Consider the following 24990-nt stretch of genomic DNA (forward strand, 5'->3'; position numbering starts at 1 on the left):
GGGCAGTGATGCAATCTCAGTTCACCGCAACCTCCTCTTCCTTTTGGGTTCAAGTGATTTTCCTGCCTCGGCCTCCCAAGTAGCTGGGATTACAGACACCTACCAACCACACCCAGGTAATTTTCGTATTTTTAGTAGAGATGGTGTTTCACCATGTTGGCCAGGCTGTTTTCGAACTCCTGACCTCAAGTGATCTGCCCACCTTGGCCTTCCAAAGTGCTGGGATTACAAGTGTGAGCCACCATGCCCAGCCTTACTTCTAGGAATGCCTTCTAAGGGAATTTTCAGATTAGAAAAATGAGGTACAAAGGGGCTCACTACAGCATTATTTATGGAGTGAAAAGCTGGACACAGCCTAAGTGTGGAACAACCTGAGAATGATTAAGCATGTTACCGCACAGCAATGTGCTTTTGAAGAACTTTTACTGACTTGGAAATGCTTGTGAAGTCAGTAGAAAAGCAGGTTTAAAAACTGTTTCCAGTTGAACCACATCTGGTAACTGGGTAAGCACATTTGCAGAAAACAAACCCTAGAGAAATGTATCAAGATGTTCAGCTGAGCGTGGTCACTCACGCCTGTAGTCCCAGCACTTTGGTAGGCTGATGCCAGAGGATCACGAGGTCAGGAGATCGAGACCATCTTGGCCAACATGGTGAAACCCTGTTTCTACTAAAATACAAAAAACTAGCCAGATGTGGTGGCCCACAGTGGGGTTTTTGAGGGTGAAGTACCTTACACATGGATTTTGTTTACATTTTCTTATATTTTTTGGTGTCTTCCATGTGATGTGTTACACAGGAACATACTTTTTATATTTGGAGAAAACATTAAGTTATAAAATCAAAACATTTAAATACAGAAAGAATCTTTCAACAGACACACAGTGAATTATCAGGAACTAGAGATGGAACCCATATTCCTAAGCTCCTAGTTTTTTAGCCCAGAAGGACTTGACATAACAGAGACAGGTGTTTCTACTCTTTAACTAACCTTTGCTCTGTAAAGAAAAGCTATGAGAAATCTATCAGTTAAAGACAGACAGACAGATAGATAGATAGATAGATAGATAGATAGATAGATAGATAGATAATAGAGAGAGACAGAGAGAGAAAGAGAGAGAGGTGAGAGTGCGGGAGGGAGCGAGGGCGGGAGGGAGGGATAACTATAGATGCTCGTAACTTGGGGGAGGAGAGCAAAGGCCTCTGAAGGTGTAGGATACAATTTGCCCTTGATAATTACACCCATTCATTTTTACAACACCGGGGAGAAACATCCTTGGCCCATGTCTGCTTATTATGAGAGTGTTCCGAGAAAGCCACAGTTGTAGCAGAGAAAGCCCCGGAAAGTTCACCAGAGTCCTTCTCCACCACATCAGTGCTCCTGCTTAATCTTCTCATCAAACAATGGCAGTTTTGCAAGGGTTTTGATGCAAAATCACTACAATCCTGATTTAGCTCCTTCTGACTTCTTTTTGTTTCCTAATCTTTTTTTTTTTTTTTTTTTTTTTTTTGAGACGGAGTCTTGCTCTGTCGCCGAGACTGGAGTGCAGTGGCCGGATCTCAGCTCACTGCAAGCTCCGCCTCCCGGGTTTACGCCATTCTCCGGCCTCAGCCTCCCGAGTAGCTGGGACTACAGGCGCCCACCACCACACCCGGCTAGTTTTTTTGTATTTTTTACTAGAGACGGGGTTTCACCGGGTTAGCCAGGATGGTCTCGATCTCCTGACCTCGTGATCCGCCCGTCTCGGCCTCCCAAAGTGCTGGGATTACAGGCTTGAGCCACCGCGCCCGGCCTTTGTTTCCTAATCTTAAAAAACCTTTAAAGGGCACCCATTTCTCTTTGGCAAATAACATTATAAAGACAGCCTTGACAGGGTTAAATTCCCGTGCCTCAGTTCGTTACAGACGGATTAAAGGGTGGGTATGAGCCCTTACAAAAGCATCTGAACCTGATGGAGCTTATGTTGAGAACTAAAGTTTATATTTTATGTTTTTAATCTCTTTTAATTTCATTTTTCCATGAACTTTTTGAGGGCCTCTCATATAATTTCTTCTAAAAGCAAATGCAACGAGTGAGTGAATCTATAGGTTGGAGTTTAGTTTAAACAAATGACTTCAGAGAGGATCTGGCCTGAGCTCTGAATTTTGTAAATGTGATCTCTACCTTCTTTACAAAGAATTTATCCTGGAAAAGCTCAAATGTAAAGATAAGTACTACCTTTAGAAGGTAAATGTTAGCTATATAAGATACTAAATGCTTATGAAGAAAGGCAGAGTCCATCATCTTCCTACTGACCACAGCCATGAACAGTGGCACCAACCTCTTTCAGCAAAGCCCCTGAAGCCACCACCCAAACAGGACCCCATGGGGACAGCATTCTGTGCCACCCACCTGGCTTTCTTCACTCACCTCAGGGAATTTCTTTTTCTGCACATATTCAGTGGTGGCTGCATCAAAATACTTGGCGTAGCCCTCATTCAGGCTGTAAATCTTTCCTTTCTTCTTAATCTTGACATCTTTTTCCACCAGGACAAATTCACCAAGAGCCTAGCAACATGAAGAGAGATGCCAGGAAGAGGAGATAAGCCAGGAAACAGAAGCCGACCGCAGGATCCCCACAATGAGAGCAGGAGATGGGGGCCTGCTGGCAGAGCCCGGGCTTGGCTGTGGTCACTCTGAGCCTGCCCTGTGGTGGTTTCGCAACTGGTGGGAAGATCAGGGATCACATGGAGCCCACAGGAAGCCCAAGCAGTAACACAGCAAGCAGGAAGACAATTCAAAGGAAGAGGCCATAGTCTTCTTTCTCTTCCTTTGTGGCTTCCACTGTCAGCGAGGTACAAGGAACCCAGCTGTGTGTGTCTCCCCAGTTCTCACCCCCAGATTAACGTTTTCAGGAAGATGGGCCATCAACAGTGAGAGGAAGAAGTTACATTGTTGTATGAGGGATGCATTTTAACCATTAATTTGTGGTACAGTTGTTTGGTTTATGTTAGTGATTAAACTGTAGAAACCATTCACAGTTTCTGCTGTCCCAGTCTTATCTGGGGAAAAGAGGAAGAAACTGTGTTCACCCAGCATAAGGAAGAAGTTGGTAAAATCTAAAGGAATCCTCAGACACATTAATAGAACTACGCCCAGTCCCTCTGCAGTCCCCCTGGAGCCGCCGTGGTCAATACCTGCAGGGCATCTCCCAAATACCCCTTTGTCTGTTTCTGGTAATATCACTAAAAGTCATTAAAAATGTGATCAGCTTGTGGCAGATACCACCTTCAATGCTCATGTCTGTCAAAGTCACTAGGAGGAAAATCAGAGCCTGGAAACCAGATCCATTTTGATGAATGTCAAAGATTTTGAGACAGTGAAAAACTCCAAAATGATAGCTCACAGTTGACACCTAGGTCAGAAGGTTCCCACGGAACATCAGAGGTATTCCCAGGATAAAAAGAGACAAGGCCACAGAATGACTGCACATAGCAGAGGTGCGGCTACGAGAGCTGGCACTGTCCGTGTCCGAAACAAGTCAGTGCCAAGGAGACTCAATAACAAAAACAACTCTGCAATCCTCTCCTGCCTAACATGAGTGACAACCACTTCTGTATCGATGACTTCAATCACCCTGCCTCCTAGATAAAAATTATTAAGGTAACTAGTCATTGATTGCACCCACTTCCAGACAATATCCAATGCAGACTGACCCTCTCTTCCTCAAATCCTGTTTAGAATCACCAAGCAAGACCCCAAGTGCTATAAGCCCATCTCAACTCCCTCCTTATGCAGCACCCCACGGCTGCTCTGCAGTGCCTGCTAAATCTAACTTCTGGTTATTACAGGTGCACGAGTGATGTCTTTGACTCATGAGCTTTAATTCGCTGTGGGCATCTGTTGCTTTGGAGCAACTCGGTGCTGATTTCTACTTCTGAAAAGTGCCCTGACTTGCTTTGAAGAATTAACTCTTCTCATTGGATGCCAGTCTAGGAAGACTCATATCTGGGCCCCTTGTAGGCCAAGGTCAGGCACGTGCCTTAGCTTGAAAATGAGACACCCTCCCTGGGATTGAAACCTGAGTGAGAGGCACAGCACCAGGGCTGGTGTCCAGGCCAGACCGGCCATGTTGCGAGACCACTGCCGTGCCTCCTGCTTCCTGGTGCTCTAGTCCTGCCCGTTCCTAGCCAGGGTCCTCAGCTTTCCCATCAATGCAGTAACTCTTTTCACTTAGCTGAGCTGGGGTCAGTTTTACTCTTGCTTTTCAGCAAAGAGGGTGGAGATGTGCAACCGTCATCTGAACAGCGGCACTCCCTCACCACCTGGACAGAGGCGCTCGTTCTGCATCAGGGTGGGTGAAAACGCCTTGTGTTGATCCACTCCTGGGGCTGGGACTGGGGCTGGGACTCCCAGGCCCGGGGAATATTGTTTCCACAATTTTATTAACCTGGAAAATGTGTTCCTTTGTTCTGATTGTGTGGTCACCGGCAACCGCTGATTTTTAATATGGGCTCTCATACACTCTGTTACCGATGATCAGAAACCAGATCCTTGTCACAAGAAACAACAGCTCCCATTTGTGAATGAGTGCCTTGACACTGAGGTTTATCCCACAATGGAGAGTTGGTTAAGAGGAGGTGGTCTCTCTGTGCCTCCACACTATGTGTGTTCTGACAAAATCAAATCACCAGTCCTGCAGACCCACAGACCTCACAGGCTCAGTGTGACCCACCAGGGAATGCTGCTTCCGTGAGCTGCTGGCCGCCGTCCACGGCATTTCTAACTGTGACACCTGCCACAAGCTGCCTCTGCTGGATGTCAAGCAGGACTAAGCTTTGTGCACTGGGTCTTTGCCCAAATGTCCTTTTTAGTAGGGTGATGTGATCCAAAGGGGTTTCAGGCTGATACACAGAGATCTGGAAAGCTGCTATGGTTCAGCTCTTCCTTCTGTCATGTTGACAAGCTCTGGTGCCCACCCATGTCCAGACTGGGCCCTGCTGTCATGACTGAGGGCAGAAAACAGAGGATCTGTCTGTGCCTGGGAATCCTTGAGTTGGATGCCTGAGTCAAAGCACCTCCCATCACCTTTAGAACGGCTCAGAATATTCTTGGAGATATTTTGCTTGTACTCAAGAGCAGTTATCTTGGAAATTCAGTGTGGTAGAGTAATTAAAGCACAGACTGCTGGAGCGTGACTCCTGATACCAGTCACTAGCTTGACTGTGCGCAAGTTACTCACTCTCTCTACACCTCACTTTCCCCATCTGAAAATGGGAAAACAGTAGGACATACCTCAGGGCCATTGTGACATTTAAATGCATTAATAGATGTAAATTTCATAGGACAGGCACTTTACATGCCTACCACTTACGAAGAATTATCTAACTCTTAGCTGTTATTCTACAACAACTTTAGAAAGGGTGTTTTATTGTCTGAGGGTAATATTTGTAAGCCACAGAATTTCTCAGGGTTTGCCAGCTTCTTTGAACATAGGGCATTAGCAAACTGACACAGCGATGGGTCTTGGTCTATTGGGCGTATAGGTGAAAGATTCTATTTGAAAAGTTTCTGGGTTTCCATACTGTAAACTCTGTTTTGTGAGTTAACTCCATGTCATTTTGAAATTTTGCAGACTCCTCTCTCCACACATGTGCACTAACATGTGACTCCACAAGCGCCGGCATGCGTGTTTGATCAATGCTCCATCTCCACTGTCTGGAATGGTGCTTTGGGACACAGTAGATGCTCAACAAACATCTGTAAATCAAAAATTTAAATACCTACCTTTGGTCTAAGTGAACACAACAGGTTTTGACGTGTTCTTTGGTCAACATTATCTGAGTTTTCACAAGACCTCAGTATACTTGGCAAAGCATTTCACAAGTGATGGGCAAGGCATCCAGCATTTAAAAGTGAAATGCACAGAGCATTCTACTAGATGCTGCTGCTCTAACGAACCCAAGTTTCTGCTGGAAATTTGCAGAATTGTGATTCTTAAACCATGGAGTTCTCATAAGCCAAAGAGATTGAGTGAATTTTTGGAAAATGTACTCCTTAAGGACAGGGCCTGAGTTGATGCAACTGGCTCTGCAGGACACTCCTACCCCCGAGTGCCCTCACTGTGAGAGAGGCCCTTCATGGTTTCTGATGATGGCGTTGGCTCCCCAAACTAGGCTCTCAGCCCCCCTGGTCCCCAAAACAAGTATTAGGAATAACCAGGACATTATCGCAGAGAACTGGCATTAAGGCACAGAGGCCTATGGAGTCCCCAGGCACAGGTGATGCCATAATCTGTACCTACCGGGTCAAGCATGAAGAGGTCCACGCCTTGCCCTGTGGAGAGAGCCACCAGGGTTGCACTACCGTACAATGCATAACCTGCGGCCACAATATTGCGGCCACACTGCAGGGCGTCCTTTTCAGAAGGCTCATCCTCTGAGGTCTGCGGAAGAGAGAAGAGAAATGCCATGTGTTATTGTTGTCTCCAGAGAGAACCCTTTGCCAGGGGCCTGGGCTTCAGTCTCCTCAAACCACTGAAGGAAGCGCAGTTCTTAGAAATTTAAGCTGCTACGGGCCGGGTGGTGGCTCACGCCTGTAATCCCAGCACTTTGGGAGGTGAGAAGGGCGGATCACGAGGTCAGGAGATCGAGACCATCCTGGCTAACACGGTGAAACCCCGTCTCTACTAAAATACAAAAAATAGCGGGGGATGGTGGTGGGCGCCTGTAGTCCCAGCTACTCGGGGGGCTGAGGCGGGAGAATGGCAGGAACCCGGGAGGCTATTTGGATATACATATTTTAAAACATTTTTCCCTTCTCTTGGGTTCCAAGATATAACCTTGAAGCAAACTGCAGAAGCCTTTTCTCTTAGCTTTAAAATAGCTCCCTTTCTCACCACAATACTCCCTGCACATTTAGCTAACTGCATGCTAGTATCTATTATGTGCCTTCTTAGAAGTTCCAGGAGGTAATGTTGAGACAGACAGACCAAACATGGAGACCTAGCTGCAAAATTCCAGAGATTACTTCAATGTGGCTAATTAACAACTCAGCCGTTGTTGAGACGGTGTCAGCCTGAAGTCCAGGTGGATTGGCACCAAAGATAATCACAAAAACAAGACACAGAGATACGGCACTCAGCACAATTCCTGCATGCCCTCCTTAATCAAGCTTTCCTCTTTTAAACCCCTCCCTTCCCCTGAAATACTCAAAGTGGTTGCTTTGATGGGAATCTGCCACTTCCCCTTTACTAGTCGTGGTTAATAAAGTCACTTTCTTTCTACCCGGCCTCACTCTTGTTAGCTGGGCTCTGCAGGCAGCGAGCATGTGGACCTGCATTCAGCTACAATTTTAGTGGCCCATACAGTGTGCTCTGGGGGCCCAAGCCCACGGTCTGGTTTCTACTGGGCAGGGCCTAGGGCTGCCTGTGAGCTTCGGCTGCTTGTGGCTACCTGACCCCTTGGCCGGAACGCTAGGGAGTCTCCGGCAGCTGCCTAGATGCTTCTGTCTTGGGGATCCTCTCTTTCTCTTCCGGCTGCAGTGCCTGCTGCCTCCAATGTCTCACTGGTGCAATGAAAGTGACTTTAGAGAAGTGACAAACTTTGGGATTTGGGAACTTTGAAACTTTGGAACTTAGTGAGTTAGTCGGAGTGCATTTGACCACCATCTGCCTCTTTTTGGGTGTCACTGGAGCTCTGCTCTATTTAGACTTGGCCGCTAGTGACACCATTGGAGCATTTTATGCATTTGTATTTGTGGCAGCCTTGACGCCTTGCTGGGTTCAGGCTGTTCCAGGGCAGGGGTGGGGAGGGCACTGGAAACTGAGGTGAGGGATTTGGAGCTCTACTCAGCCCTCCCTCCCCCAACTTCTTCCAAGTCATCCTCCTGATTATCTTGGAGCCACCTACAGCCTTATTCCTCCTGGCCAAAAGCACCCATAGCTCCCTCCGGCTGGAAACAGTTCACCTCGACTGGTGACTTGCAAAGGTGGGAAGGGCTCATCCCACACCATGCAGGTGTGGGGTGCTGAGGCTCTCCCTGACAGGAGATAAACCTGGGTACTGACTCCTCGCCTGGCAGTGGCTGGAAGGCTCACAAGCCTCCCCTCCTTCCTTTCTCTTTCCTCTTCCTTCCTGTAAAACGTGACCTTTCTCCTCTACATCTCTCTCTTTTCTTTTTCTCATTTCCTGTCCAATCCAGGGGTTCTCCTTGAAGGAGAAAAACAGTTTCCGACATCACAGCCTCTGATTTTGTCATCTTCTTTGGGACTGGTTACATATTCTGGCCCATTTTTGTGCACATTTTAAACTGATAGGCAAATTACAACAGGAAAAATTCAGAGTTCAAATAGTTAACCTTCACTGTGGAGTTCAGTAGAATCTTCTTTAGCTCCCTCCCTTCCTCTCTTTTCGGCCTGCTTTAAATCTGCTGTTATGAAGCTGCTGGTGCTGAGACAAGACTCATTGTTTATGGTCTAAATCGAATATAAACATTGAAAACTCATTTGAAACTGAACAGAAAAAAAGGATAAAAGATTTAAAAAGAAAAAACCAAACTGCCACAGAGGCTGCTTTGCCCAAAATCGGCTGCCAGCTTCCCTTGGATTACCTACCAGGGCAAACAAAGTTAGCCGTGTGAACAGCTTCCAGTTTTGTCAGAAAATAACGTGGAGCCAGCCGTCTTTCATAGGTCAGTGAGTTCGTGATGCTCTCTCATGGCTAGAGTTCTCAGATAAAAGCTCTTCGATCTTTGTTTGTGTATGGATGTATACATGTTTAGATACGTAATGTACATGTTATAGTTATGTTCTGTGTCGCGCCTAGCATGCTACCAAACTGGCTTATAAGTAATGAGTACACATAAATTAAGTTCAAATGCTTTCCAAGTTCACATGAATCTTTGATAAATGAAACTGGCTTCAAAATTATTTGTAAAATAAAAACAAAAATGCCTTCAGAGTCATCAGCACACATTTGTATCTAAGCCAAAAAATTTTATATTTGCCTCTGTTAAATGTTTGAAGTGTCAGGGTTTGGCACAAAGATGGTAAGACTATAACCCAACCAAACACAGAGCAATCTTTGTGTAATTTTTTGACAAATAAGAATAAGTTAGGATTGTTAGTTCAATGAAAGCAACTGAATCCTCTGAGTTACTGGCAGAATGCCCATGGATTTACTCTGAGGCTCTTTCTTAGGTGTTCACCTAATGTTCGGACTTTAGAAATGGTTAACAGTGAATAACTTTAAATAATGACTAACTTTGTATAATTCTTTGTAAAAAAGAATCTAGATAAACTTACAGATTAAAAAATTAAATACACATAAATGAAATATATGTAAATATATGTTTGTAGGTGGATTTTTTCTATAATTTAAAATCTTAAAATTACTTTAAATTAAATAATAAATGCTTATTGAATGTCTGGGTCATTTCCAATTTTTAAAGAATTATAATAAATTATGGGAATAATTTACAATAAAATATAGGAAAACATGGTTCTAAAATTGTGAAATGACTTCATCTATAAAATGCTAACATCTGACAAACAGTTCAGGACTTCTTGCTTACTAAATTTCCACTAAAATTTAAAGTTAGTAGAAATAATAATTCTAATGACTATATAATTCTATAAATTGTATCCTTTTTTAAAAATAATTTTATAGGCCGTGCACGGTGGCTTACACCTGTAATCCCAGCACTTTGGGAGGCCAAGGCAGGTGGATTACGAGGTCAGGAGATCGAGACCATCCTGGCTAACACCGTGAAACCCCGTCTCTACTAAAAATACAAAAAATTAGCCTGGTGTGGTGGCGGACGCCTGTAGTCCCAGCTACTCGGGAGCCTGAGGCAGGAGAATGGTGTGAACCTGGAGGCGGAGCTTGCAGTGAGCTGAGATCGCATCACTGCACTCCAGCCTGGGCGACAGAGCCAGACTCCGTCTCAAAAAAACAAAACAAACAAACAAAAAAACTCAGAATCATATCCTGGAAGTTTGGCTTTGCTGTGTCTTGCTGCTTTCAGCTTTTTCTCCCCTTGAGAAGGCCTGAGAGGATAACTCTCTCATTCAGCTTTTTCCTCAACCCTTGTGACCTTTTTCCTCCAATTTTATTATCATGGCGTGGCACTAAAATGTTTTATCTTAAAGGTCTAGAAAAGCAATGTTTTCCTACATTATTACTTGATTCTGTACTTTCCTTGATATGTCTAAATTTGTCAACATAATTAGAAAGCTTCTCATGCGGTTGCTAAGAATTATGTATTTCCCTGATACACTCCAGGTTTCCCTGACACACTCCAGGTTTCCCTGACACACTCCAGGTTTCCCTGATGATACACTCCGGGTTTCCCTGACACACTCCAGGTTTCCCTGATGATACACTCCGGGTTTCCCTGACACACTCCGGGTTTCCCTGATACACTCCAGGTTTCCCTGATGATACACTCCAGGTTTCCCTGATGATACACTCCAGGTTTCCCTGATACACTCCAGGTTTCCCTGATGATACACTCCGGGTTTCCCTGACACACTCCGGGTTTCCCTGATACACTCCAGGTTTCCCTGATGATACACTCCAGGTTTCTCTGATACACTCCAGGTTTCCCTGACACACTCCAGGTTTCCCTGATGATACACTCCAGGTTTCCCTGATGATACACTCCAGGTTTCCCTGACACACTCCAGGTTTCCCTGATACACTCCAGGTTTCCCTGACACACTCCAGGTTTCCCTGATGATATACTCCAGGTTTCCCTGACACACTCCAGGTTTCCCTGATACACTCCAGGTTTCCCTGACACACTCCAGGTTTCCCTGACACACTCCAGGTTTCCCTGACACACTCCAGGTTTCCCTGATGATACACTCCAGGTTTCCCTGATACACTCCGGGTTTACACTCCAGGTTTCCCTGATACACTCCAGGTTTCCCTGACACACTCCAGGTTTCCCTGATATACTCCAGGTTTCCCTGACACACTCCAGGTTTCCCTGATACACTCCAGGTTTCCCTGATACACTCCAAGTTTCCCTGATGATACACTCTGGGTTTCCCTGACACACTCCGGGTTTCCCTGACACACTCCAGGTTTCCCTGATGATACACTCCGGGTTTCCCTGACACACTCCGGGTTTCCCTGATACACTCCAGGTTTCCCTGATGATACACTCCAGGTTTCCCTGACACACTCCAGGTTTCCCTGATACACTCCAGGTTTCCCTGATGATACACTCCAGGTTTCCCTGATGATACACTCCAGGTTTCCCTGATACACTCCAGGTTTCCCTGATGATACACTCCAGGTTTCCCTGACACACTCCAGGTTTCCCTGATGATACACTCCAGGTTTCCTGATGATACACTCCAGGTTTCCCTGATGATACACTCCAGGTTTCCCTGATGATACACTCCAGGTTTCCCTGATACACTCCAGGTTTACACTCCAGGTTTCCCTGATACACTCCAGGTTTCCCTGACACACTCCAGGTTTCCCTGATATACTCCAGGTTTCACTGACGCACTCCAGGTTTCCCTGATACACTCCAGGTTTCCCTGATGATACACTCCAGGTTTCCCTGACACACTCCAGGTTTACACTCCAGGTTTCTCTGACACACTCCAGGTTTCCCTGATGATACACTCTAGGTTTCCCTGACACACTCCAGGTTTCCCTGACACACTCCAGGTTTCCCTGATGATACACTCCAGGTTTCCCTGATACACTCCAGGTTTACACTCCAGGTTTCCCTGATACACTCCAGGTTTCCCTGACATACTCCAGGTTTCCCTGATATACTCCAGGTTTCCCTGACACACTCCAGGTTTCCCTGATACACTCCAGGTTTCCCTGACACACTCCAGGTTTCCCTGATACACTCCAGGTTTACACTCCAGGTTTCCCTGACACACTCCAGGTTTTCCTGACACACTCCAGGTTTCCCTGATGATACACTCCAGGTTTCCCTGATGATACACTCCACGTTTCCCTGATACACTCCAGGTTTACACTCCAGGTTTCCCTGATACACTCCAGGTTTCCCTGACACACTCCAGGTTTCCCTGATATACTCCAGGTTTCACTGACGCACTCCAGGTTTCCCTGATACACTCCAGGTTTCCCTGATGATACACTCCAGGTTTCCCTGACACACTCCAGGTTTCCCTGACACACTCCAGGTTTACACTCCAGGTTTCTCTGACACACTCCAGGTTTCCCTGATGATACACTCTAGGTTTCCCTGACACACTCCAGGTTTCCCTGACACACTCCAGGTTTCCCTGATGATACACTCCAGGTTTCCCTGATACACTCCAGGTTTACACTCCAGGTTTCCCTGATACACTCCAGGTTTCCCTGACATACTCCAGGTTTCCCTGATATACTCCAGGTTTCCCTGACACACTCCAGGTTTCCCTGATACACTCCAGGTTTCCCTGACACACTCCAGGTTTCCCTGATACACTCCAGGTTTACACTCCAGGTTTCACTGACACACTCCAGGTTTCCCTGACACACTCCAGGTTTCTCTGATACACTCCAGGTTTACACTCCAGGTTTCCCTGATACACTCCAGGTTTCCCTGATATACTCCAGGTTTCCCTGATACACTCCAGGTTTCACTGACACACTCCAGGTTTCCCTGATACACTCCAGGTTTCCCTGATACACTCCAGGTTTGACTTCCAGGTTATCCAAATAGGCTTCCCCTAAGGAGAAGCAGCTACACTGCAGGTTTTTCTTTCCCTGTCTGGTAATTGGCTTAAGAAACAACACTTTACATTTTATCAAAATAAGTCCTATGTTGTCTTTATTAGGTTTTAATTGCTTAGAAAAGCTGAGATCTGAAAGGATTAAGGTTTGTGCATCCATAACACCTTCTGTATTGCCTTTTATTTGTTTGTTTGTTTGAGACAGTCTTGCTCTGTTGCCCAGGCTGCAGTGCACTGGCGCTATCTCAGCTCACTGCAACCTCCGCCTCCGAGGTTCAAGTGATTCTCATGCCTCAGCCTCCCAAGTAGCTGGTCCAACATGCCCAGCTAATTTTTGTATTTTTAGCAGAGACAGTGTTTAGCCCTGTTGGCCAGGCTGGTCTTGAACTCCTGGCCTCAAATGATCCACCCGCCTCAGCCTCCCAAAGTGCTGGGATTACAGGTGAGAGCCACCACGCCTAGCCTGGATTGCCTGTTAAATCTTTCGATTATCACTCTGGTTAAATGAGCAACTATTGTTTAACAGTGATCTACAGAGGCTTCGACAGCTGAACAAAATGCTTGCATTTGTGCAGGTAAGTGCTACTAGCCAAGCTCACAGTAGCTCAATGTATAGATTTGTAGGTAAGTCAATTTTGGAACTTCGCCTTTTGGCTTTGGGTTTTTGGCTTTTACATTGCTTAAAAGGGGTTTTAAGGTTAATGAGTGCCTGCCCACCTCCACTCCCATCTGGCCTGGAACATTTAACTGGCTTTCACTGTCTTAACTCTAAGTCCCTGGGCCATCGAGGAACATGATGGACCCAGGGAAGGTAACCACACCACCCGGCATCCATATGGGACAAAATAAATGCTTGGCCATCAATACTGCCCCTGGAACACCTGGACAAAAAAGAGAGAATATCAACTAAAATAAAATCCTAAGCCTCTCAACAGACGGAATGGACCTGCCTCTTGGCTGAAGGAAATCCCCAGATAAACTGAAAACGACTTCAGGCTGCGTTAGGAAGCAGGCTCAGACACGCCTCCCTAACCTCCCCCACTTTTTGGAATTAGGCACAACTGAAAACCCTAAGATTGACAAAATAGACTGTTTGTCACAGTAAAATACCCAGTTAGAAATGGGACCTAAGGCCACGCCAGGCCAGGGCTAGTCACTCACTCCTGCACTTGAAGAGGAAGCCGTGTCCTAACTGCCACAGGTTTTTCTTTTTCTCCAGCAGCCAAACAAGCGCCGGCCTTCGGATCAGCCGACTAACTCGCCCCCAGCCTCTTGTTCCACCAGCCAAGACTACAGCTTTAATTAGACAAGAGACTAATTTCAGTAGCTCTCCTGATAAAAGACCACCAACCATGGGCCAGGTCTGGCCAGTTTACAGAAAGCACCGTGTGCCTTTATGTCCTAGAAAGAACTTGACATATAGGGCCTAAATGGAATACATTTGCATGTTAAGTCTCCACCGCAAAATAAACATGGGTCATACATGCGTATTTATTCAATACACATATGTCAGGACCATCTTCATAAATACTCATAGCTCCCCCTATAATCTGTTAAATGTGTGTGTGTGTGTGTGTGTGTGTGTGTAGTCTGTTTGTTTTGAGAGGGAGTCTTGCTCTGTTGCCCGGGCTGGAGTGCAGTGGTGCAATCTCAGCTCACTATAACTTCCACCTCCAGGTTCAAGCAGTTATGTCTCAGCCAAGTAGCTGGGACCACAGTCACAGGCCACTGCTCCCGGCTGATTTTTTTTTTTTTTTTGAGACACAGTTTCACCCTTGTTGCCCAGGCTGGAGTACAATGGCGCGATCTCAGCTCCCTGCAACCTCTGCCCCCCAGGTTCAAGCAATTCTCCTGTCTCAGCCTCCTGAGTAGCAGGGATTACAGGCGCCCGCCACTGTGCTCAGCTACTTTTAGGTATTTTTAGTAGAGATGGGGTTTCACCATGTTGGCTAGGCTGGTCTCAAACTCCTGACCTCAGGTGATCTGCCCACCTCGGCCTCCCAAAATGCTGGGATTACAGGCGTGAGCCACCCTGCCCAGCCTGTTAAATATGTATATTTTGCCAACCTGTTGTCAAGCCCCACAGGAATCCCAGATGTAATTGACAGTGGGGACCATGATGTATAATTAAAACTAAATGCTGTACATACTTCCTGAATAACTCCCAAACATATCCTCAGCTCCACAAGACACAGGAAAGCAAACTGGTATTTTGTCTTAATCCCACAATGTCTTTAAATCATATGACTTTAGATATCCTAACTACAGCCCAAGGCAACACTTGTGCATAAATTAAGGCTGAGAATTAGATATCTACCAGATTATTCTCACAATATAACCCAAACTATACATACCTTAAATACTCATATTTCTGCTGTAGATTCCCCCTCTCAAGACTCTGTAACACAGCACGGTTTAGTCAACTTCCTAATACATAGAAGACTCTCATATACAGTATCACTGGCACTCTGCTTACTGTTCTCTTTGGTTGCTATGGATTGTTTGTTTGTTTGTTTGAGAGAGAGTCTTGCTCTGTCACCCAGGCTGGAGTGCAGTGGTATGATCTCAGCTCACTGCAACCTGCACCTCCTGGGTTCAAGCAATTCTTGTGCCTCAGCCTCCTGAGTAGCTGGAATTACAGGTGTGCACCATCACCCTGGCTAATTTTTGTATTTTTAGTAGAGACGGGGTTTCACTATATTTCCCAGACCGGTCTCCACCTCCTGGCCTCAAGTGATCCACCTGCCTTGGCCTCCCAAAGTTTTGGGATTACAGGCGTGAGCCACCGCACCTGGCAAGGTTGCTATGGATTTTATTGCTGTTGTACATTTTATATGGAATGAAGGACAAGTTTTCAGAATTGAAAATTTCTGTGTGATCTGTGAACACCCGGCATTACATAGCAACGAAGACTTTGCAGGTGTACTCAGGGGTTCAGATTTCAAATAGGGAGATCACGTGGACCATCCAGGTTAGATTAGTTCAATCTAATCCAATGAGTGTTAGCAGAAAACTCTGGCTGGGGACAGGAGAGATGAGGCAAGAGGGGGAGAGGATGTCAGAGATTCAGAATACCACCTGGAACCTAATGCCACGCCTGACATTTGTGTTGCACCCAGACTTTCAAAACAAGATCCCAGCTGTCCTCCTGCGTTACCCTCCCAGGAATGCCAGAAAGCAGGCAGAGGGAGAACCTCCATTCCAGTCCTTCTAACGGGAGCTCCAGGCAGAGAGAAGTTGGTGGTTTGCTACAGTGGCTTTTCTCATTGGTGAGAAGACAGAGGGTAGGACTCCAAACACATAGCTCTCAGCCCAGGAATCTTCCAGAGACCTCCACAGGAAGGAGGTGCGAAATGTCAGCATGTCTACTCACCTTTCTGTAGATGGCAAAGATGGTTCCGATGGAGGCCAGGCAGTCAATGTTGGAAGATCCATCCAGTGGGTCAAAGCAGACCACGTATTTCCCCTAAATCAGAGAGGGAAGCACCAACTGGTCAGCACATCTTCCCATCAGCACAATTGCTCCGTGTCAGGGCTGTGCGTGGCAGAGCACACCACATCGAAAAGAGACTGAGAACCACGGAATATCCTTATCAAAAAACACCACGACTTACGGAGGGCAGGGTGCCGGCTTATACACAAATACTCCTCTGGGTTTTGTATCCATCTCTCCTGTGTGATTCAAAGACCAGAAGATAAGATAGAGTGGGTGCGGTCTTGAGAGACCCACGTCCCCCACGGCCACCCAACTCTGCTGTCCCTGGCAGCTCCAGCCGTCGAGGGAAGTCCCCAGGTCCTTTTTATAGCCCCCTGTGTGCAGGGTCCTGAGAGACCCGTAGTGAAGGAGACCAGAGCCCCCAGGTCAACTAAACACGGGTAATGCGACTTCCGGTGAAATGAGGTCATTTCTCCCTCCACTCAATTTAGTTCTCCCTGACTTTCCAGTGAGTATTGGCCTAGCTTCATTTGAGCTTTGTTTCTGTTTTTTTTTTTTTCTTGCTCAGCCAGAGGAGAAAAGTTAGATAATCTGTAAACTTGGAAATTCCCCAACATCTGTATAATAATCCAATTTTCAAAAAATAATCCAGTTTAGCCCATTCATTCATCATGCATGAGTTCAGCAGACACACGCTGAGCTTCCAGCACACACTGGGAACTGTTCAAGGCCCGGGGTTTGTTTCCAGGGGGCGGCGATCCTGGCAGCAGGGCTGGATTTCCTGGCACTGACCTTCCGGTGGGAGAACAGACAGAAAACGCACAGGCCAGCACACACAAGCAGACTGTGGCACGTGCCCTAAGGAAACCTACGCAGGCTGGGGGCTGCTGGAGAGCCGTGAGGGGCCACATTTGACGACAGGCCTGACTAGAATTAAGAGATGAAGAAACACACAGAGACCTAGAGAGCAAATTTTCTTTTTGTTTTTTTGTTTTTGTTTTGTCTTGTTTTCTCGACAGAGTCTCACTCTGTTGCCCAGGACGCAGTGCAGTGGTGTGGTCACAGCTCGGTGCAGCCTAGAGATCCTGGGCTCAAGCAATCCTCCCACCTCAGCCTCCCGAGTAGCTGGGACTACAGGTGCACACCACCATGCCGAGCTAAATTTTTATCTTTTGTATCTTTATTTATGTTGCCTAGGTTGGTCTCAAACTCCTGAGCTCAAGCAGTCCTCCCACCGCAGCCTCCCAAAGCCCTGGGATTGCAGGTGTGAGCCACTGCGCCCATCCTAGAGACGAGAATTTTTGGCAGAGAGATCAGCAGGTTTGGAGTATTCAAGAGCTGGCATGGGCCAGGCGTGGCGGCTCAGCCTGTATCCCAACAGCTTGGGAGCCTGAGGCAGGTGGATCACCTGAGGTCAGGAGATCGAGACCAGCCTGGCCAACATGGCAAAACCCAGTCTCTACTAAAAATACAAAAATTAGCTGGGCGTGGTGGCAGCACCTGTAATCCCAGCTACTCAGGAGGCTGAGGCGGGAGAACTGCTCGAACCTGGGAGGCAGAGTACAGTGAGCTGAGAGCGCATCATTGAACTCCAGCCTGTCCAGCCGGGCAATAGAGCAAGACTCTGTCTCAAACAAATAAATAAATAAAGGAACTGGCCTGAAGACCCATGTGGCTCAGGCCAATCGGAGAAGACAATGGTACATCAGACTGGAGAGAGAAACAAGGGTCGTATCAACTGAAACTGAAAGTTGGAAGTAATAGGTGTGATGTAGCTTAAATTATGTGAGATGAGGGTGAAAGTGCCTTGTGCAGTACCTGGCATAGAGCAGAGGTTAAATAAATTTGGCTTTATCTTCTTTTCCATTCCTCCAGCTAATCACAAAGAAATGGCCTCTTGGCCAGGCGCGGTGTCTCATGCCTGTAATCCCAGCACTTTGGGAGGCCGAGACGGGCGGATCACGAGGTCAGGAGATCGAGACCATCCTGGATAACATGGTGAAACCCCGTCTCTACTAAAAAATGCAAACAACTAGCCGGGCATGGTGGTGGGCGCCTGTAGTCCCAGCTACTCGGGAGGCTGAGGCAGGAGAATGGCGTAAACCCAGGAGGCGGAGCTTGCAGTGAGCTGAGATCCGGCCACTGCACTCCAGCCTGGGTGACAGAGCGAGACTCCGTCTCAAAAAAAAAAAAAGAAATGGCCTCTTGTCTGTTGACTGTATTGCAGCTGAACATTGATTGAACCTTTTAGCCATCAGCAAACCTGTCTGAATAACAAGCTGTGTGTGAACCCACAGTGAATGCAGACCCTGCCAGCTGTGCCTGCGTTCACTGGCTTCACATCCTACGAGGCAGGAGCACAGGAGGCTGGACCAGTCTAACAGCTTGTCAGACACGAAGAAATCTCTGCTGAAACTAACCCCTCACAAAGTGCGGGCTGGGGGTGGGGGTGGAGATGAGAAGGCCGGGGGAGTGCGAGGCTGTATAGTACAGCTCTTCCCTGGACTCCACAAGGTTAAGCCCCCAAAAATGTGGCACTTGTTACTGATTAAGTGAACAGCCACCAACGAGCGTCCACTGAGGCGGTTCCTACATCCCTCGGAACTATTTCCTGAACGAATCACTGACTACTGTGGAGTCTTCTTTCACTAGATGTCACAAGACTTCCAACTAGAGAAGTATGCAATCATTTGTTTCCAGAAAACAAATGTGAAGAACTGGAGGAAAATCCCGGGAATTAAAGAAAAGCAAGGCAGCTTATTTCTGGCTCAGTGTCATCATCCACTGGCCAGTGCGGACCCCGCAGCCCCAGGACGCACCCTCTTCTCCTTGGCGGTGATGATGGCATCCTTATTCTCCTCTGAGACCAGGACGCAGGTGCTGTAGGAGGATTGGAGCATGTTGATCACCAGGGAATTGGATAGCACGTCCAGTTTCTTCACCTCATCTCCCGTCACGTTCACGCTTCCTGCGATTCCATACCTGAGGAGACAAAAGGCTAAATGAAGTCACTAGGGGGTCTTAACTCCAGCAAAGAGCCGGGGACGCTCAAACGCCAGCAGGGCACTCCCCTCTCGTTCTGTGTCTCTGGAGTCTCCAAGTCACACGTGCAGAAGAAGGCGATGATGCCTCGCAGGCTGCCTCTCAGCCTTGCCTCCCTGTTGCCATATTTTCTTAGCCTCCCAGTGAGATGACCCAGGATTCGGTCTCACTAAAACACAAATCCACGCTCAGCACAGGGAGACGGAGCAGACGGGGGGTTCATCAAATCAGGCCCATCACCATAACTGAGGGCTCCACAAGTAAAGGGCCGTGGCCTCCAGCCCTGGAATTTCTATTTTATTTTATTTTATTTTATTTTTTGAGAAGGAGTCTCGCTCTGCCGCCCAGGCTGGAGTGGAATGGCACGAACTCTGCTCACCGCAAGCTCCGCCTCCCGGGTTCACACCATTCTCTTGCCTCAGCCTCCCAAGTAGCTGGGACTACAGATGCCCACCACCGCGCCCGGCTAATTTTTTCCTGTATTTTTAGTAGAGACGGGGTTTCACTGTGTTGGCCAGGATGGTCTTGATCTCCTTACCCCGTAATCTGCCCGCCTTGGCCTCCCAAAGTGCTGGGATTACAGGCGTGAGCCACCGCGCCCGGCCAACCCCTGGAATTTCAAGCCTTTGTGGATTATCCTTACACAGTGCCCTGCTGGGACAAATTAAAATTGCCCTGTGGTAGCCTGGTGTTACTTGAACTGAGAAGGAAATTTGGGGACAGACTTATTTCATTTTTTTCTTCACTGCCATCCCAAGCAATGTAAGAGTGCTATTATGAGAATTCTATGCTGGTCAGGGACGGGGGCTCACGCCTGTAATCCCAGCGCTGTGGGAGGCCGAGGCGTATAGGTCACTTGAGCCCAGGAGTTCAAGACCAGTTTGGGCAACACAGTGGGACCCTGTCTTTACAAAAAAATACAAAATGTAGCTGGACGTGGTGGCACACACCTGTAGTCCCCGCTACTTGGGAGGCTGAGATGAAAGGATCACCTAAGCCGGGGGAGGTGGAGGTTGCAGTGAGCTGTGATCATGCCACTGCACTCCAGCCTGGGCGATGGAGTGAGAACCTCAAAAAACATTCTATCTAGAGGCTTTGGGTTTTAGAGTATTCATAGGCAAAGTTCTCCCCATTTCCACCCTTGCCCCCTTTGGGGGTTCTCAACACAGCAACAGGAGGGGTCCTCCTAACGTGCCCTCCAGTCTCACCCAGAGGCAAAATCCAAGTCCCCAAGAGGCTGTCAGGCACCACCGTGGAATCTCTGTGCCCGGGTTGGCATGGCTGCCCGTCTCGCTCGTCCCCACAGGGCCTGCCCCAGCCTCGGAAACCTCCAAGGCACACACCTGCCTTGTGGCTGCCCACTGGCCTTGCTGCCCCACCTGGGACACTCCTCCTCGAGAGCCCCGCGGCGGCCACGCCAGCCACGCCTTGGCTCCAGGATCATCTCTCAGTGGTGCCTTCTCTGGCCGTCTCTCTAGAGCAGCATCCCCGGTCCCCAATGTCCTACTCGATGCATTTTCTACTCTGCCCTGACCACCATCTAGCTCCTGTTTATCGTCTGTGAGCTCCACAGTGGCAGGAATTTTTCTTCCACTTTGAGGGAAGCCGCATCCTTCATGTGTCCACCTGCACCCCTGCAGCGAGGCTCAGCCACCCTGCCACCCTCTCACGTTCCAGCAGCCACAGATGTCCCTGGGCCAGCACCCAGCGAGGGGCTCCGGTCCTTCTCGCCTTCACTAATGGCGTTCCCACCACAGCAGTGCCCTCTGCCCAGCTTTCTTCCTGCTCTTTCTCCTTTTCCTCTGGGACACCTCACTGGTCCTCTCAAGTGTGCCCCACACACCAGACACACCTCATCATCCCTCCTCAGTGCTCACCACACTCACAGACCAGCTTCCTGCTGCATGACCTGCTTGCAGAGGGCAGGATCCGTCCTTCTGTCTGTTTCTGCAGTGCCCGGACACACAGCACGTGCTCCATGTCTGTTCACTGAGTTATGAGGAAAGGATGGCAAGAAAGGAACTCCCTTCCCTCCTGTTGTGAATGCCATTTATTTGTGGAAGGAAATCTCAGGTGGTTCTAACAAGCAGCCAGGGTTGGGAACCACTGATGTACCCTAAGCAGGGAACAAACTCGTTTCCCACCCTCTCCCCTGAACGGCACCCCCACTCACCCCGCACCACAACCCCCACCCACGGCACGTCGTTTGTGTCTGAGGAACCGTGATGTGAGCAGTCAGCTGCCTTGGAAAACACTCCTCACCCCGAAGCCTGTGCCTCCTGGTCAGGACAAAAGCAAGCAAACAATAGCAGCCACAAAACTAGGTTGACTGCATCTGCGTTTCAGGGGACCACAGACGCAGGCCCTTGTTCGACACAGAATCTGGATGCACCTGCCGCTGCAGAATGAACAGCCGGCCCAGGCCTGCGGTGGGCAGAGCTGAGAAACAGGCTCCGTCCTGCGCTTTGCAAATCCCCCTCATCCGTCTAACCCCACCCCTCGGCCGACCCCCTGCACCCTCCCTCCAGGTGCTAGGCAGCACCCCTCCCCCTGGAAAGAACGGAAACGCACCGGGAGATGTGAGTTCCTGGCAACAGCTTCACCTGCGATGATGGGCGAAAGGGGCTCTCTGGCCTGTAGGACAGTGTCTCGCAGAGTTCTGACCGGCACTAAAGCTCACTGACAGTCTCTAAAGAAATGTTCCCCCGTGGCCATGAGAGAGCCAAGGAGAGAACCTGGACGGGTACTCCAGCCTCTCCTGTTCCCACCGTGAGGAGAAAAGGAAAGAGAAGGCGAAAAGGAGACGCTCGTAACTTTTAAATTGCATTCCTGGAGCCTGTGCTAGAAATGTCTGCCCAGAACGAGCCAGGGGCTTGCAGTGCCCGCCTGGGTGGTGGTGGGGGTGTGAGACAGGCCTCATACAGCCTGGCTGCTGCAGGATGGAGGACTGCCCTTTCCCTCTCTGAGAAGCAATGCCAGGGTCTTTTTAAAAATAACCCAAGTATCTTCTTAGAAAGAAATAATTTCTAGCCACTGGGCTTCCCCTGCTGCCTCCCTGGGTGTCTGCTACACAGGGGCCAGGGAAGGATGCTGTCTGAGTTGGCAGAACATGGGGTCCCGGCTGGGATGTGGGGCCCGTGCTGGCCCCAGGACCCTGCCCAGCCGCCCAGAGGCTTCCATTGGCTGCGCCTGCCACCCAGTGGTCATCCACGGCTCAGGCACAGGCAAATCTAGTCTGAGCTTGGAACGGCGGTAGTGACAGGCACCGCGCGTGTGACGGGGCTGGCACAGTTAAAGTTGTCATCACAGGCACTTGCTAACTCTGCAACAACCCTGAGAGTTAGGGGTGCTAGTATCCTCTCCATTTCACAAAGGGAGACTGAGGTCCTAGGGAGAGTAAATCACTGCCCATTATCACACGGCAGGAAACGCCAAGTTAATAAGCACCTCGATTATCCAGTTCCTAGGACCACTTTGTCTCCTTGCTCAGCTGCCGTAAAGTCAGTTTTGCAGCAGATAAGCAAGACCCCTACCGCGGCAGCCACTGGCTGGCCAAGAGCCCTGCACAGAGGAGGAGCCCGATTCCTGTGGGTGAATCGCCCTGAGATGGGCTCAGGCAGCTGGGCTGAGGATAGCAGCGTCCGCACAGCGAGAGGCAAAGTCCCTGTCCACCATCAGTCGGCAGGGCTCTCACCCACAGGAGCAGGACAGGGTGCCGGCTGCCCTCACATTCCGGAAGCCGCTTCAATGCAGAGGGTGGCTGTTACTGCCAAATGAGGTAAAAACAGAGCTGGAGCATCCACACACAGGAAAAACACGAGGATAAGGCGTCGTCAACCTAGGTCCTGCTACTGGGTCCCACCCCTAAATAAACACAGTCTGTGGTGATCAAATGATAATTACATCTTGTCATCTAATGCTATCGCTTTTTGTGTTAAAAGCACTTAATTGTTAAGAATAAATATTTTAAACGATTGGACTTTGTTAGCTCTTCAGTTTGAATCTCTTTTGTCCCCAAAAATATGTGTTCCCTCAGCTCCTGAGAGGACCTCCCCTGGAATTACTACAAGGGAAGCCCAGAGAAAGCTGGGTTTTTTGTTTGTTTGTATGTACGTTTTGAGACAGAGTCTCGTCCTGTCACCCAGGCTGGAGGGCAGTGGTGCGACCTTGGCTCACTGCAACCTCCACCTCCCGGGTTCAAGCGATTCTCCTGCCTCAGCCTCCCGAGTAGCTGGGACTACAGGCACACACCACCACACCCAGCTATTTTTTGTATTTTTAGTAGAGACGGGGTTTCACCATGTTGGCCAGGATGGTCTCGATCCCTTGACCTCATTATCCACCCGCTTTGGCCTCCCAAAGTGCCAGGATTACAGTCATGAGCCACCGTGCCCGGCCGCCGGGTTCTTTTTATCAGACTTAAACTGGACACCGGGCTGTGACCATCAGCAGTGTAATGTGAGCTCAGCCTCATCCGTGCTTGGATAAAGCACCAAAGCGAACCTGGGGAAGAAGCCTCCGCACTCGCCTCCCAGAACCAGCGCCTCCCAGCTTCCTGCACACCGAGTGGAGGTGAAGATAAAGAGTCACAGAGAAGAAACAAAGCACGGAGCCAGCAAAACACTCCTTCAGGTGACGAGAGAGCAGAGTCGGGCAGGGGCTCCACCAAGCTTCCTGTGTCGTGAATAATTTCCAGCTCCTAACACTAAGCAAAGCTTATTACAGTAAAACGCTCATGTCTGCGAAAGACGTAAGGAGATGTTTCAGGTCATCCCTCTACTTCTTTGTGCCAGTGAGACTCTCTCTGTGCAAATGCAAGTCATGATAACACGATACATATTTTAATGCAACAAGCCACTGCACTTGGTATCATTATAGTAACTGGAAAAATTATATGTATATTTCTTCATAGCATGTTTTCGTTCCTTCCTTAAAACAAGTCAAAGGCCCGTTACCAAAGCACACATGGTAGGAACTGGAAATGCAGCTCCCACCGAGGGCACACAGGCCAATAAGCTTCAGACCCAGTGTCCTGCCTCCCACACCCCTGCCGGGCCTGAGGTGCTCTGGGCCCCGTGCCCGCTCCCCCGGACTCACAGGTGGGCCAGGCCGGCCTTGCGCACGGCCGAGGAGATGGCTTTGATGGCCGTCAGCATGGAGTTTAGCAGCTGGGTGAGCTCCCCGGTCCCTTTGGCCTGACGCCCCTTTTCCATAACGTAGCGGGTCAGGGTGAGCATGTCGGTTTCGAAGGGGCTTCTGTCCGTCATTGTGGCTGGAATGCTTCAAATCCTTTTCTGCAGGCAGGAAACCTTGCTTACCTCTGAGGGCTGCGGCTCCGCAGTGTGGGAGCCGATAAGAAATCTGTGCTGGTCCTGCCAGGACCTCTAAGGACCAGGCCCAAAACACATGACTCAGACAACTGCTGCTGCCCTCAAGGAACTCCCTCTGGCCTGGGGACCGTGGCAGCTGCCAGGGAGCCACAGCGGTCTGTAAATAGGACGGGCTGCCCAGAAACAAGGAGCTGCTTCTCCGGCTGAGCACCCCCCCTTTCAGGACACCAAGAAGCCACCGCTCAGGCACAGGTGGGAGGTGAGAAACCCCGTAGATTAAAAAAAAAAATGACACATAAAACGCTCTTATTCCAGGCTCCAAAGGATTATCCACATACAGCGACTGCAGAGCCTGGCTCTCCCGAGGGCAGAGGTGGCAGACTGGCAGGTTCCTCATCTGGGACACAGGTCACGTAGTAACGTAACGGCAACCCCAGAATCCCTGTAGCCAGGGTTTGGAATAAGTCTGGAAAGAATGCTTTTTATTTCC

The 24990-nt window shown here is 48.7% G+C and overlaps 1 protein-coding gene across 1 annotated transcript in view; it reads right to left on the reverse strand.

The window, feature by feature from the left end:
• The window catches only part of LOC105498948 (fructose-bisphosphatase 2), a 36504-nt gene extending 11514 nt beyond the window's left edge, over positions 1 to 24990 (reverse strand). The window contains exons 1-5 of the mRNA XM_011771349.3: positions 24268 to 24990; positions 18948 to 19110; positions 16066 to 16158; positions 6285 to 6425; positions 2411 to 2548 (exon numbers count right to left, since the gene is read on the reverse strand). Of these exons, the coding sequence (XP_011769651.1) occupies positions 2411 to 2548; positions 6285 to 6425; positions 16066 to 16158; positions 18948 to 19110; positions 24268 to 24437 (705 nt within the window). The 5' untranslated portion in view covers positions 24438 to 24990. The remainder of the gene's footprint in view (positions 1 to 2410; positions 2549 to 6284; positions 6426 to 16065; positions 16159 to 18947; positions 19111 to 24267) is intronic.

The sequence above is a fragment of the Macaca nemestrina genome, chromosome 14, assembly GCF_043159975.1.
Source record: "Macaca nemestrina isolate mMacNem1 chromosome 14, mMacNem.hap1, whole genome shotgun sequence".
NCBI lineage: Eukaryota > Metazoa > Chordata > Mammalia > Primates > Cercopithecidae > Macaca > Macaca nemestrina.